The sequence below is a fragment of the Natator depressus genome, chromosome 1 (assembly GCF_965152275.1).
Source record: "Natator depressus isolate rNatDep1 chromosome 1, rNatDep2.hap1, whole genome shotgun sequence".
NCBI classification, from domain to species: Eukaryota; Metazoa; Chordata; order Testudines; family Cheloniidae; genus Natator; species Natator depressus.
Window position 1 is genome coordinate 230891014 of NC_134234.1, and position 16503 is coordinate 230907516.

General features: G+C 41.1%; 1 protein-coding gene across 11 annotated transcripts in view; it reads right to left on the reverse strand.

Annotated features, from left to right (window-relative positions):
* Positions 1-16503, reverse strand: part of SOX5 (SRY-box transcription factor 5) — a 606300-nt gene that overhangs the window by 22041 nt on the left and 567756 nt on the right. For 8 of the 11 annotated variants that reach the window (XM_074937768.1, XM_074937807.1, XM_074937773.1 and 5 more), the window contains one exon: positions 13360-13532. In XM_074937768.1, coding sequence (XP_074793869.1) covers positions 13360-13532 — 173 coding nt within the window. The remainder of the gene's footprint in view (positions 1-13359; positions 13533-16503) is intronic. The other 3 variants (XM_074937745.1, XM_074937753.1, XM_074937790.1) reach the window with 1 other exon arrangement.

The following is a 16503-nucleotide window of genomic DNA, read 5'->3' on the forward strand; positions in this document are numbered from 1 at the left end:
AAAAAAAAGAAGCATAAAACAAACACGTGTAACACAAAATGATGATCAGTAGAAAGGAGCTCCAGACGTGAAAAGCACAGCTAAACACAATGATCCCTTATTGTTTTACCGAAGGGGGTTACTCTAGGTGGGTAGCAGTATCTCGTTAGCTGGAACCCTCTCTCTTACCTTTCTCAGATGATATTTCAATGCAAGTTGAAAATACTAATGGCCACATACAAGCTACAATGGAACAAGGGCTCTCCTCCCCCCACAAATTAACTGCAACATGCTGATAATGCCAATCCACCCTCATCTCATAAAATCTATTTAGTGACTCCAAATAGGGATACACAGTGGTTTCAAGTTCACACGTAAAAAGGATCCATTAATCATAGTTATCGTAATTTGGTAGCCAGTTACGAGTACTTAGAACTCCCACTGCTCCCTATCACCGCAGTAGTTGTGTAAGTACATAATAAATGATACGAAGGCTGCCAGGTGCTACAAATGATGGGCTCAGTGGCACAGGGATGAGCGCAGTTGTTACTTGCCACTGAAGGTCAGAAAGAAATGATACATCAGTGCACTTTGCATTGAGCTAGGCCCTGAACTCATTTTAGCAATTATATCATAGCTTTTTGGGGGGAGGAGGGGAGTTTCATTCTCATGATGTCCTGAAAGATCCCTCCAGTGCTAAGATTTTTGAAGGAAATAGATTGATATTCCCTAAAATACTTCAAGTAGCAAATACCATCCACGATAAGCCAGTGGTTTTCAACCTGTGGCCCACAGACCCCTGGGGGTCCACAGATTATGTCTAAGATTTCCAAAGGGGTCCACACCTCCATTTGAAATTTTTTTTAGGGTGTTCGCAAATGAAAAAAGGTTGAAAACCACTGATATGAGCAGTGAGTGAATGTCATCTGTTACAACCTGGATCAGGTAATACCAGATCTGTTGTTGGGATTCGTAGAACTCACCCAGACCCACAGACGTGATACAAGGGCTACTTGAAAAAGAGTCATTTAAAATGAGTGTCCAAGCCACATGAAAATATACAGTAGGGAAAAACCCTGCCCTGGCCCAGCGCTGGACTAGGGGCTTGAGCCAGCCCCCTCTGAATCTTTCTTTTGACTTCAGTGGAATTTGGATCAGGCCCTAGAGGAGCTCATAGATATTTTTCCATTTGTAACATCTGTGATTCTGTGACAAAATTAGAGATTGAGGGAAACTATCCTAATGGTCAGTTCAATTAGATTGTAACATAGTCTCACTGTGGGAGCAATAAAGCCCCATTGCTTGGGTCATTTAAAAGCATAATAGACAAAGCAGTAGAAAATACATTGTAAGGAGCAATCCTGCAAATAGCCCCACTCAAGAGGGCCAGAGAACTATAAAAGTGACAGACAAAATCAGAAAAATACACATGAGAAAATACTTCCAAATTGGCTTAAATGGTCCTACAGAGTACAGCTAATCAGGAAGAGTTAATAGCCACAAACAGATGAGAAGTTTTTTAAGGCATTATAACCAAAGAAAGTAATCTGTTGGAGAGTCAGTGGCAGGCCTCCAAGCAATGTTCTAATTATATTTTTTAAAAGAAAGAAAGAAAAGAATATGTACACACACACAGTGTCCCGAACCAAATAAAATGACTAAGCATCACAAGTCAGACTCAGTTACATGGTCAGCTGCAAAAGTTACTTGGCTCTCTGTCATGGATAGCTGTCATAACTTAACAAAACACTGATCTAAAAATGACAAGAACTCGATTGCCATCTCTCTCTCTCTGTGTCTTATATAAGAAACAAAGCATGAGGAGTCAAAACATCTGTTGAACAGACAGATGACCTTTGCCAGAACTCCTCCTACTGCTTCACAGATGTGAATCAAAACCTTGGAAGATTTGGAAAATGAAGACGCTCTGATATATTCCCCTAATCACCCTTTTCCCTCCCCCCACCTCATTTTGGCTCCGGTAAGAATGCTGAACATGCATCTGACATTATGTGCATGCTTCCATTCTTGAATTACTCCATAATTCAGTAGGGCAATGTGAATGCTGGGCCCATGGTGACAGATCTCCCCATTGAGACATTCATTTGGCCGGGGTACTTGGCAAACACTTAGAGTATGCTGACCTCTGTTAAGGTTGTCTTTTGCCAAAAGCCTTTCTCAAATTGTGTAATTCAAGGTTAAACGTTTTACTGAAGCTGTCCACTCTTCCGTATTCAATTCCCCCTCCACCTATACCCATTTTCCTTGATATGAATATTTTCATTCAGGTTTGATATGCATACATTTTTTGTGCTCATAGGGATGCAGCCACTCTAGAGTGTCAGACACAGCTATCAAGTTCATGTTCTTCTTATTCCAAGTGAACTGACAGGACCAGACTAAGCAAATCCTTTTGTCCAGCAGCCTGGATGAACCACAAACTTGGTCTTTATCAATGAAATTTTGATATCTTGCTTGTCAGATCTTGCACTTTAAAATCCCGAGTGCATTGACTGAGCAAATGGCCCTCTGTCTTAAGTTCCCTATATACAGTATTGAGCAGAAGAAATGGACAGGTTGCATGCCCTGATACTTTGTTAGGTGCCCCTCTGATTCTGGTCACCCAGTTGTGCCACATACTGCACTAAGGGAAGAAAACATGTGGCTAATACCTAAAGGCCAATATGGAGCAAATCTGCTGGATGGCAACATTTACCAGAAAAACTGAGGTGAGAGGCTAGTTTTCAAACCAGCCTTTGATTGTAAGGCTCCAAGGTAGAGCCCACGGCACCGTGTTGTATAGTGGTGAGCACAGAGACTCCACTCAGTACACCACAGTTATTAATAGCTTCACATATACCACTCCATCAGCGCACATAGGAGTTTTTAAGTGCCGGTCAGATCAGATTAGGCACTAGTCCATGCAAGAGGGCCTTGCAATATAAGTACCTTTCAGCTTGGCTACAGAAGAACATTCTCTGGCTGGATAACCACATTGGAGATCTTAGTTGTCCTCTGAGAAGCCACCTTAAAATATTTTTTCTAGCCCATATAAAGAATGAGTCCTATCCCATTATCAGACATAAGTGAGAGATTTTTAAACTAACCTTTTCTCAGTCACAAAATCCCAAGTGGAGGTCCTGAGTCCACTGAAGTAATAAGCATCGTAATAATTTGCATTTACACATTGCCTTTCATCCAAAGTTCTTAATGGAATCTTACCACTCCCCAGTGAGCTAGAGGAGTATAATGGATTTATCATGCTGACAGGAGAGCTCTCTCCCGTCGGAATAGAGTATCTTCACCAGACGTGCTACAGCGGCACAGCTGCATCAGTGCAGCTGTGCTGATGTAGCGCTTCTGGTGTAGACTAGCTCTCACGGAATACAGAAGCAGAGATGGGAATAGAACCTGGGAGCTTGTATGCACTGAACTGAAGGGTCAGGCCCTTAGTTCTGTATTTTACCTCCTAGAACACGCCAAATACATGTAGATGTTGTTTTTATTTATATCCAGATGCAGGCAGAAGAATTCCCATTTTAAATACTATGGGGTAAGCCCACTGGTGACATAAGGGAATGACTTTTGCATTCTTACTCCAAGAGTGAATTTGATTCTGTGTTTTTGGGAAGGAGTTTTTCTAAGTTGCTTATCATAATATCTCTCACACATTAATGAGTTCATCCTCACAACACCCTTGTGGAGTAGGGAAGTATTTATATCCCTGTTTTACAGATAGGAACCCAAGACAGAGAAGTTAAGTGACTTGCCCAAGGTCACACATGAAGTGTGTGGTGGTGCCAGGATTTGGACTCAGATCTCCTGAATCCCAATCCAGTGCCATGACCACAAGACCATACTTCCTCTCTGATTGTGAAACTGAGATTCGTGCTGGTGACATGTGTTATCAGGAAAAGCAAAATAAAATATAATAAGATCAGCTACAGATCAACTATTACAATGGACCCTGCTTGTAGGGCTATAAAACTCATTAAAAGCACATGCATAAAATGATAAAATAGAGTGAGACTTTCAAATGTTGACTTAATAATTGTTAAACCCCTTCTGGCTGCACTATTTTATAGTCTTCTACTGTACTAATGAAAAGGGAAGAAACAACAAAGAAGGGTTTTAACCTTCCAATTATATAAACTCTATGGACCACCAAAGAAGATGAAAGATTATTTATAATGTCACAACAATTTATCAGTTGGGGATTTTGTTGTTGTTGCTGCATCGAAGTTAAATATGAAGAAACAACGCATTCACCACCCCCTCAGCTCTTTCACTCTTACTTATTTGAGATCTCTTTCTTGTCTATGGAATAATAATCCACTCACCAAATCTAAAAGTAGAATTAAAAGAAATAAAACAACACTCCTCATTTGAGGGGCCTTTCTGATTTTATGGTACTTGTTTTAAAACTCTTCAATTCCAGTCTCAACTGGGACTGGATGGTTTGGGAAGTGGGTACAAACCCTTTGACTGCTGGTTCTCTGTTCAAACCCAATCGTTTGAACTCTTGGTTCAAAAGTGACTGAAAGCTGTTTAGTGACATATATGAAATGCCTTGGTGGTCTCGGTAAACAGGTGTCCTAGCAGCTGTTCTAGGAAAAAGTTGTCCTGATTATAAAACAGAGACGCTCTGAATTGACTGTGCAAAGTCTTAACTAGTCTCTCATCCTCAGAGGTGGACTCCAGATTGAACTAATGGGCATTAGTGGAATGGAGTATGCATGTTTACTTCCTGTGCTGCACTTGTTTGTGGATATAAGCCTTCAATTTCCAGAGCTGCCATACAGCACCTTTCACAAGCACTGAATTCACACCGTGCCTGATTTAGAGACCTTTGAAGTGAATGGAAAGACTCCCATTGATTTCAATGGCCTCTGGATCAGGCCCCCAACGTATTTATTAATGTTTCATTCCAAAAACTTAAACTTCCTCAACAAATAAGGTGCTGTTTAGAAAACATTTTGCCTAAAGCACACTGTTTTAAAGATGGTCGAAAGCAGCAAATCTAAAGGAACAGGGAATTATCTTTGCAAAGATGAAGAGGGCTTAGTGTTCCGGTATGTATTTTGGTGGTGACCTCTGTAAGTTAATAGTCAAGACTTCAAAAAAAAAAAAGTGGAAGCCCCTTTTCTGGGAGAAGGGGTGGAGGAGAGGTAGGAAAAGGAGTGTAGGCAGCTGTTTCCTTCCTACAAAAGGTTTTGCCATGTTGATTCCAGACTGATTCTCAACCGAACACAGCAGTGATCTACTGAACTGAGACTAGGTTGGAAGTCAGGGAACCTGGTTTCTATTCCTGACTTCACAGCTGACATGCTTGGGTAAGTCACACAACCTCTCTGTGCCTCAATTTCTCCATCTGTAAAATGGAGATAAAGATACCCACCTTTGTAAAATGCTTTGAGATCTATGGGTGAAAAATGGAATATAAACACAAAGTATTAGCATTCCTCCCAGCAGAAGAGAAAGTGCCATAACATTTGGTCTATGACGACAATGAAGGGTTAATCAGAGAAAAGGTGTGGGACACCAAAAATGAAGTGAGCTGGAAATCACAGCCCATACAGGATATCCGGAGAGGGAGGGCCTGCATCACATAAACAGAAAGTTAAGAAAGCGGACTCCACTTTGCTGGTAATTGTTTACTAAACAATGAGTGACTCAATTACTTAAAAGCATTACATATGTATATACTATTTTCTTCCAATTTTTTTCCTAGCTGTGAAAGCTGCTAAGCCGCTGCCTAACATTTCAGCAATGCTCTCTGCCCTAATAAAGAAATTCACACATTTTCCATCTAGACTATCTCCTCAGTAGAAAACTGCCAGATTTTCCAAACTGTACTTACGCCTGACTTGTTTACTCACCAGGATCAACATCGTGCTCATTCCAACAAAGAGCGGAGTTCTACACACACCAGGATGCCAGAGGCTGTTTGTAATTCAAATAAATGAATACATGCATTTTAGCACAGGCAAAAGCCTGACAGTCCAGACTAAAGGGCCTGGTCATCCTCTCACTAACACCAGTTTAACTCCTTTGATTTTAGTGGGTGTACTCCCAATTTACACAACTGAGAGTTAGAGGAGAACGAAGCCCAGGTTCTGCTTACTCTGGCCATGATTTTATTGTGACCATAGCTGATGTTTTACTTAAAGCTCCAGCTCCTGGTGCTATCATTTTGTGAGAATCTAAGTTTTAATTAAAAAATAAATAAAAAAGGTTTCCAGCCTTCATGGTGGTAGAGAAGAGTTTAAAATCGTGACCCTGAGAGGCTCAGAAACTGCAAGGCAAATTAAAAAACAAAACAAAACTCATGCTTTTTTTAAGCCTTGATTTTGAGATGGGGAGAGGGACTGACTCATGTGTTTTGAAAGTCTGGGGTTAGTAATGCTGAGTATGGTATAGGTAGCTTCAGGTGCAGCTTCCCCATGCTACGCTGCAAATGTTCTCTTGAACTCGATTAGGAGGGGTGATTACTCCAAGGAGTGAACAGAGAATCCAGGCTACATGCCCATTCAGACTTTGGCATCACTATAGGACCCGGGGTTCTTCCCTCACATGTTTGTGTGCTGTTCCTACTGATCTCAATGGGAATTGCACACGCACATCTGTGGGCAAAATTCGTCCCTCCCTGGTGCGTCGCTCATTTTTATTAGCTAACCCTGCCCATGCCTCCCCACCATAATGACGTATCCGAAAAACACACGATTTCCCCTTTATATACATATATGAACACATACATATATGAGCTTTGAGCAGGGATGAAAAAAACCAAACCAACAAAAAGTTTGCTTTAAAATGAAAAGGAGGAATCCACGTAAAGTTTGACAAAAACCTCATCCCATAATCATGCGTGGGCACTCGCTAGCTGAAAGTAGTGGCACTGTGACAAATGTAGCAAAACCAAAAGCAGGCTCTATTAAAAAGAGAGAGAGAAGAAGAAGGAAAAAAGTCTTCCACTGGCCATCTGTGAAAATAAGGCATGTGGCCATTAACTGCAGAGGCTGTAAATATACGCAAACCCCAAGAAGCAAATGGGAAAAAATGGACTAAACTTTAAGCTCAAACAAATCAAAATGTTTAATGCTTAGTTAGCAATGCTGGGCAAAAACAACCTGATCTTTGCAGTTTGTGCAATGTATTTTAAATATATTAAAATGTATTTTAATTCAATTAAAAAAATAATAAAGACGCTTCAGGGGTCTTAAGACACTTGATTCAGAAGCTTTCTGAATAAATTGCCCCTTTACTGTGAATGATCCTGTTGAGATTGTTGATTGGACTTATTGAAAGGCTGACATACAGGGTGATGGATGGGCGATGACATAATACCTGCTTGCCTTGTTGTCGTGCTCTTTGAAAACTGGTTGCTCTCCGTTGATAGCATTAACAAAGAGGATTGCAATCCCTTCCACCTTACCCTGCATTCAAGAAATTTCCACTGGCAAAGAATCTCAGCAAAACAGAATTAAGAAGGTTTTTCTGGGTGTGCAGGATGGATAGGAAAAACCAGGGACCACATGTTAGCTGCTGTGTTGGAGGGTGATTTGGAGTCTCTAACAGTCCATTGTCACAAAAAAGCCCTTCGTCCCCACATAGTATAAAAATTATAAATAGACATCTCTCTCTGCACTCTGAGAACAGAACAAAAATATTATACTATTAATCTTTTCTAGTGTTTTCCAAGCAATGAGAAATAGAGAGGGCTACAAATTACAGGACACATATATTACACGTACACTGAGTTTGATGTATAAATGTATATAACGTGTCTGTGCAGTAAAGCCTTTGCTAGCCAGCAGAAATGCTACAGTATTTTTCCAGCAAAATACTACACGGGCCATTAAAATGAGCAGGGTTTAACTTTTGCAGAGCACTTTGGTACAGAATGGAAGTGCTGTACCTCTGATTAATTTCCAGTGGTTTCCTTCAGCTTAGAAAACAAGAACAATTTAACTGCCCCCAATTCCTGCCTTCCCTTGCTTTTCTATATCCACAGCCTGCTCACTATGGGCCCTATCCAAAGCCCTTTCAGGTCAATGGAAAAACTCTCACTGGCTTCCGTGTGCTTTGGATCTGCCCCCCTTTGGGAACTCCAGCTCCAATTTAGCGTTTAGGAAGAACAATATATTATTTAAATCAAAAACTCAACTGAAAAAAAATTAAAATCCCATTTTATAGCAGCTTTTCCCCATGCCTTCAGTGAAGTGAGCTCCAGTTTTCTATTTCTCAAAGAGCAGCATCTGGTAGCTCAGGATTCATAATAATGCACTTCCTCACCTCCCCTTAGGGGAAAGGATAGGCTGGATTCACTTCAGCTCAGCAGACCACTGCAGTTCCTTAAGAGTTAACTCTGCTGGCCCCATCCATCAGGCAACCAGTGAGGCATCAGGAAAGAATGATGGATGTAAAATTATTACAGGGCTGCCACCCGATACACTTAGTGCCATTTGTAACTAACACTGGAACTGACACACTTTTTTCATTATTAAACATCCACATTAAGTCAACATTGGTCACTGTCATTTCATGTTTGGCACTCTGTTAAAGGGAAGAGAGAGAGAGGGGTGGGGGTGGAGGAAGGGAGTGAGGAGGCTGATGGGAGATGGGGTGGGTGGAAATGAGAGGAAAGGCATCCTGGACCTACTGTTCCAAAAGCATGAGTAATAAAACAGGCTTCTGCTTACAATGCTGGAATAAATATTGTTACAAATAGCTCTTTAGTTACAACCCAGCAGACAAGTACATGTCAAAGCCTTTTAGAAGAGGGATGTACTCTCAGCAATAAGTGAGGGAACTGGTATCATAGGTTAAGAAACACTTACGGTTGGTTAGTGTGTGTGTGTGTGTGCACGAGCGCTGCTTGTGTATTTATAGGTGTGCACAGCACTCAGATATTAGTATGTCTATTTAGTGGAGCATACCTGAACACATATGAATGTGTATTTGTGGAGCTGTTTCCATGCACACCTCTGTGTGTGTGTGAGTGTGTGTGTGTGTGTTTACAGATATGTGAGTATGTAATGTGTGTTTACTTGTTTATAGGTTCTGAGTGTATATACAAATTTCTGGCTAGCTTTTTGTGGTGGAGCATACGCATCTGTTGTATGCACACACGTGTTGTGTATTTGTATATGAGTGCATTGTGTGTTTGTATGCATGCACACACATGCCAGTACCTGTGGTTGTGTACCTTCAATGTGTAGAAGAATGTGAGGTTTTGGGCTGAATAAGTAGATCATAGTCCACTTTCTGATGCTGCCCACTGCAGTGTTTGGTCTGGATGAAAATCTGCACTGTTTGAGCTACATGTATAAAAGGTAATATTGTTTATGTAGAGTAAGTAACAAGCTATAATTAACTGTAGATCACAATTATAAATAAAACTATGTTCCTGGGTTTCCAAGAAACGAGAAAAACACACACATACACACTTCTGATTTATCTTGAAGCATTTCCAAGAAAAGAATTTTAAAAATATATTTTATTGCATTCCCAATTAAAATACGTTTCAGTAAAATCTACATTCATTATGTAGATTTTACTAAAACCCTCTGAAATTAAAGTACCCATAAAGTGTTGGGTGCCACAAATCAAGGCATCCAAAAATCCTAGTCACTTTTCAATCTTTTTTCCTGCTTATGCCTCCCTCTAGCATAATGCCTCTCCAATCCCACACAATTTCTCTCTGTCTGACTCCTGCCTTACAACTGAGAGCACTGCCCATCTACAAAGACCCATCCCAGCTGGGAACATGAAAACTAGCCACTGGGTCATGTGAATGTATGGAAAACAGCCTCTGAGGCTTTAAGATGAGCATTCATAAAAGGGGATTGCCTGCCCCGGTGCCTTTCCAGCCACACCCAGCAGACAGATCCTTAACGGTACTCATGACTTTGGGCAGTTCAGAAATGCAGACCCAGGCATTGGTGGGTGGGATTGCTATTCGTGCAATAAAAAGGCTCAACCGGCCCTTTTTAGCTCCATACTTATACCACCAACACTGGGGAAGAAGGGACTCAATCTCTGGACCCCACCATGGCACGGTGTGCCTGGCTCATAAAGATTAGCAACATTCCAGCGAGAATGAAGTGATTCAGGATCATCTTGCTCTCCAGCACATGGCATACACAGCTATGTATCAGTACATTTGTGTGCAAGCACCGTAACCAATCATTAATGCGTTCGTTGCAATGCCTCTGTAGCTATCCCGTTCCCGCCTGTTCTGCAGGGAGCAAGGGACAAAAGCAGGAAACCCAAAGGCCTGGCGGCTTGGTGTGTTTGCCTCTTAAATCACTGGGCCTGCCCTTAAGCTTGCTGATGTAAACCCTTAGAGACCAATCTATGATATTCTCAGTTTCTCCCTCCCCACTACCGTTCTCTCTTTCTCTTCCAAGAAAAAGGAAAGAAAAATTTCAGGAATATAATTTAACTGAAACTGGCCATACTTTCCTTTTTTTTTCCCCCCCCAAATGCCAGGGGGAGGTCTTGATAAAAGCTTTAAGCAAAAACCTATATCCAAACACCCTCAAACTTTGGAGAAGTTCAGATCCTGAATTGGATCAGAACTTCCTGTCTGGCTATAATTAGATGAGAAGACCCAGAATGTATGGAAAATTCAGCTAGGTTTCCAAACTTCACAGCCACCTCCCTTTCTCTCTGCTGGGTCAATCCAAACCCCCCCACAAATAAATCTCTGTCAACTCTGAGATCCAGCAGCTCCAAAGGGAAATTCACAACTAGCCTCCCCTATCAGTATAATGGATCAAACCAGCAATCCAGATCCAAACACCACTGCACTTTTGTAGAGTTCAGATTTGGATCGAACCTTTGTGTCTTCTTCAGAATGAAATCCTGATAAAGTTTGGCAGCTATTGTATCAAAAAAGCTATTGCCACTTTAGAAAAGAAAACCTGAACCCCCAACCCCGCAAATGCAATACCTTCCCCTCATGCACACCCAAGCAAACAGGGAACATGAACTAGAGAGCAAAATAAACCCCAGAGCTTGTGGTGAGGGTGAGAAGTGAAAACAGAAGGGCGAGGAGGAGCCTAACAATAGGAAAGTAACAGAATAAAGCGAATGCAGATGGCTCCACTCCTGTTACTTAATCAAAAGGCTGTGCAAAGTCACAAGAGCCGGCATAAAGTCATGTGTTAGAACAACAGCTGATCTGTGTATTAAAGAAGATTAACTTGCAGTGCCATGGTGGAGGGCCTGGGATTATTTTATGTACTTCCATTGCTGTACAAGCCGTCAGCACAATTACTGCCCTCCGATGTGAATGACTGATCTGTAACCACAGCTAAACAGCATGCTGCTTAGGGGCCTGGGTGCTTCATGAAGATGAATTTCCATACCATCAAAGTGCTTTTAATGGGCTCCCTGATCCAACCACAAGGCCTGCTTTGCAAGTATATAGGACTCAGGATGAAGGCTTCCTGTCCAAAAGGATTTGGTCGGTTGTCACTTGACAATTCCCAGCCAGCACAGGGGAGGGGGGGGGGGGAGATAGGTAGAGTTGTCTCTGCTTTGGAGGATTAAAAAAAAAAAGGGTACAGATGCTTTCTGAATGCAACCAACTGCTGTATCCACAGCTGAATTCAATGCGCTTAACAAATAACGGCAATTTAGCTATGCTTGCGAGGAATAGCTTGAGTCACTTTGCATTAGCATCTGGCTGAGTGTTAAAGTCATTTCTACATGGGGAGCACAGAAAAGGAATTTCTGCTCCAAGCATCCTTTCAAGAATGCTTAAATATTTGAATATAAATTCCTTTGTGCTTGTGATCACTTCGCCTTATAGCTGACACTCTACTTTCCCCCCTCCCTTCTGCTACTCTTCTATATGAAATGCCATAAACATGCTCTGTCCCTCTCTTTCAATACCCAATGCCCTTATTCTTCTAAAAGAGGTTTTATGTACTGCCAGACACCTATTACACTGACCTCTTTTTTCTCCCCCTTCCTCTCAGGAGAGTGCATGAAATTGGAGCCATTTCTACATCATTTACACCCATGCTAGGCTGGTGAAAAAGTACAGTAGGAACAGACTCGCATGTACATTTAACATTCATTATCCGGTCTGCTGGCTTCTCACAGCTTATTGATCAAACTCCATCTAAAAACCAGGGAAACTGGAAAGCTATCCAAATTAGCAATCTGCTCGTTCTGGACAATATTGTTTGACTCACAAGCTTCCCAGGATGACTGACTTTCAAGTTATTGCTAAGTAGCTGATCATTTTTATTCTATCTGTCTGCCTATCTGAATGAGTCACATGGGGATCTTGGAATGAAAGAGCCACCAGAACTGGGAGAGCCAATAAAATTTCATTTTCACCAAATGCAATAATATTTCACCTTGATTATTTTGTAGAATTAAAGCAGTTTTGTCTGGAGAAATATTTGGGAAAAAATCATGGAAAATATATTGTAAAAACATGGATTTGTGACGCACCCAACAACTTTTGCACATTTCTGTCTTGGATAGCGTAACTGTCATAATTGATATGCTATCAATGTAAACGTGGCCAGGAAGGGAGCAATGGGCTTACACACACCTTCAGCAAGGGTAGGGCACCAGAAAGTAGTCACAGGCATTTCCTGAAAAAAGCAGGAAATCATGGAACCTGTGGCTCTTGTAACCCCCATGACAAAAGGACAGTGCTAGATACAATATATACAAGTGTTCCCTGAGAGGAAAATATTACCTTAGTTGACAATTTTGCTTATTACAGCTTAGCAGGCCAGTTCAAAATTAGAATAATGCCGGGCCCCTCAATTCTAGTGCTTCTAGAAAGTATCTGGTACAGTTCGTATTGTCAATTCTCTGTTTTTTCAGTTTTGCTAAGTCATCTAACATGACTTGACAGTGCTATGTTGCAATGGTCACAAAACATCATATATGACAGCCTCATAAAGCTAAATATCCAGAAGCTGAGCCCGAGTATCAGCAAAGCTTATGATCCTAAAGAAGCTTGCATATTTGCAAATCCAGCTCATCTCACAAAAACATGTAAGCATTTCCATAAAGCAAGATTTTCACTCACACCCAGATATTTCAAAGATCACCTAGTCATAATACATATTGACAGCCTGGAACAGAGAATTAGTGGTCTCCAAAGTTTTCATAAGGACTTTAACTATGTTTTAGGCTCTACTGTCTCCATGTCTGTGTGGGGCTGTTTTTGTTTGTTTTTTGACAGAAGCAAATATTCTAAAAGGAAGGAGGGAGACAGAGCAGGGAAGAGAGGAAAAGAAAAGAGAGGGAGAAGGAGATGTGTGTGTGTATCTGTAATGCCTGAACATGAGGAGAATATGATCACCCAAGTGACTATCAGAAAAGGGAGTCTCAGGAACTGACCTTTTCTGTCCTGCAGTTATTCAGACCCAGACTATTCACAACAGCCACCTTCCCATCAAGCACCTGTTGCTCCCTCCGAAGTTGCTCCTTCATCTGTCGGGCCTCCTGGATTGCCTTGGTGACAGCATCGTGGTCATTTAAATAACCTGACGACGTGATAGAAGAAAGAATATCTTAAAAAGAAAGGAAGAAAGAAAGGAAAGTTACAAGAAAACATTTTCGCTTTTGTCAATGAAACTCATCAGTGCTTTCCTTGGGCACTTAATTAAATGAGAAAGAGACAGAGACAATGAGCAGACCCATAAACCTGTCTGTGCTTGGAAATTAGCTGCTCTTATGATAGAGCCACCTGGGTATAAACCATGAGAAACATTAATACCGATAGCATCACTGATACTTGATTCCATTAGTTTCAATGTTTACCCAACATTACAGAGATTGGCCTTGTGGTTTGTATACAGCAGGATGTAACTTGATAGGGGACGTGGGAGGCCTTGATCATGCAAGCAATCCAAAACTATTAAAAATAGACCATTTTTTCCCTTCCCTTTCTTAAAACTTGTGAATACATTAAAATAAACCACAGGTGGCGGTGGTTTGCTATAGATACAAAGCGCATAACGGCTGGGAAAAGAAACTTCCCGCTGCCGAATGCTCCCCACCACCACCTGTCATTCAGAAATGTATAAGAAACCACAGCTACATGGACCTATGTTCCCACTCTATTCATGTTGCTGATAGTAGGTCAGATGTCTACACTATTTGGCTGTGAATTCACTGCCTAGGGTTTAGCACTCGTAGTGGCTGAAATATTTCATTTTCAATGTTACAATCATCACCAGCACAGCTAATGCTATTTAATTTTAAACGTGATACTTTGTCATTTTTTTCCCTTTAGCGTACTGTAGATTATACTTATTATGATCTGCATATGATTTGTAGGATGGAATACTGATGGAAGACTCCAAGCCCCAGTCTATTTTTCAAACATTATAGGAGAAGCTAGTATCTATCATTCCTCCCCACCCACCCCCCTCCACACACACTCTTCTTTCTGTCTTTTAACTAGGGCATAAAAATGGCATAAAATGAATCTGCAATATGAAATTGCCCAGAAAAGGGACTTCTGTTTGTGACATGAGGCTAAATCTAACCAGATCCATTGGTGAATTGTGACAGATGGAGGGACTGTGAGACAGAAGGCAAGCACTAATCACACACAAAATGACCGGCTTGCCTCAACATGTTCCATGGATTCCAGCAAACTTTACACCCTAATCCATTTTTAGAACAAAAAACATCTGGGCCATAAATCCTCTAATCTGCCAAAACACGCTATTAAATCCCATGATTTGTTGAAAAACACTAAGATTAAAGAAAGGAAATATAAAATGGCTAACTGCCGTGTTAGGAAAGTGTTATTAATACTCTTTCTTTGTCTCAATTATGAATGTTCTGTTCCTAAAGAGCCTTGTCTAATCATGTCAGATTACACATCCTTGTTATATTGCTAGACTCTTCTATCGGATCCACTGATTGCCAAAAAACATAGAACATTGTCTTGTTGCTTAAAACATTTCAGTGGAAGAAGCTGATGTCAGATTAGTTCAGTGCTGCACTGCTGTGCCCTCATTTCCCTCCCCCCACCCCAAAATAATAACAGAATGATCCTGGCATTCTGGTCTCCTTTGGAGAATTGAAAGCAAAAGTTTCCGTATAGTCTGAGTGTAGGGGGAGCAGATCAACAAATACCTTTCAGTTAAGTATCTGAAAACACTGGCAGTTTTACATAAAATTAATTTGATCCACATAACTTATTTTTACCAAATGACCTGGCTCAATGATTTCAGGGCAATGACAGCTTTTCTAGTGCTAGGAAGGATGTAATCCCCACCTCCTAAATGGTATCATAGGGGTTTTTGGGAGGGGGAGGGGGTCCCCATCTTAGCAAGTCGCTTGGTTTTTTCCCCACCTTGCATCTGTTATTGATCAAGTTTGCATTTGGTCAGAATAAACTGTATAAAAGCAAACAAAAACCCAGTGACATTTAAAAATAGCAGTGCTCTTGATTAGATATTATCATAGTTATAATTTGTATTATAGCTGAATTTGCCTAAGAATTGGAATTCATGCCCTTCTCCAGACCATTTTTTTTTTCCTGACTACCACTCTCTTTGAGAAGATTTGGCACACGTCAGTGAATAAAAGCAAGCACTCTTTATGTTTTTCAATAGCTGCCAATATGCTGGTATGCAGAGAAAAGATTAATATAAATGCAAGTTGAATGTAAATTGTTTTTGTTTAGAGTACATGGTGAATTATTGACAGAGAGATACTAAATGCACTTAGTTACAGGGATTGCCAAACCAGTATTTAGATGTTGGAGACAACGGGGAGAGGGAAAGGGGGGACTTGTTTTTGTTTTTAATAGGTAGGCATATGCCTGCTTTTGAAAAGAAATGCCTGGATTTAAAGTTGTATGTGAAGCCATGACATGTGTGACTCCTCAAGTTTTAGCATGATTTACAGGCAGTGTGGATGGGTCTAACCAAAGGACTACATGCCATGTGTGCCACTTCACCAGCTACATGCCCTACATTATTTCTGATATAAAGGTGCATGCTCCCCTTGATCAGATACAGCTGAACAATATTGTGAGCACAGTGAAAACAAACAGTCTGAAGGATGGATTTTAAAAGGGGGTTTTAAAGTGAATTTAGTGGTGGGGAAAGGTACCAGCCTATCTGAATTCCAGGACAGTGGGCCTAAGCCCACCTAGGTCAGAAGGCCCTCCCTCTCATGGGCAGCCCTAGAGACCAAAGTCCTCTTTTTATCCAGAGATCAGAGACAGCATGGTTAAGGCCTTGCAAGGTTCCCAACCGGTGTGCTTCAGCCCTGTGCTGGAGCAACCTACCTCTCACAGTAAGAAGATAGTTCAGTCTACCTAGCCCATTCAATACTTGGTCTTTTTGCTTAAAGTGACAACGAGGCTGTCAATTATGGTGGTTTTATGTCACGTGCAAACTTCTGCTGGGGGCTTGACTGAGCTCAACAACTCATTTTGTTAAGGTTAACCAAGAGTTTATACATGGTAATGGCTTTTGCTTACTACAACCGTGGCTGGCTGTGAACTAGTTACCTAGC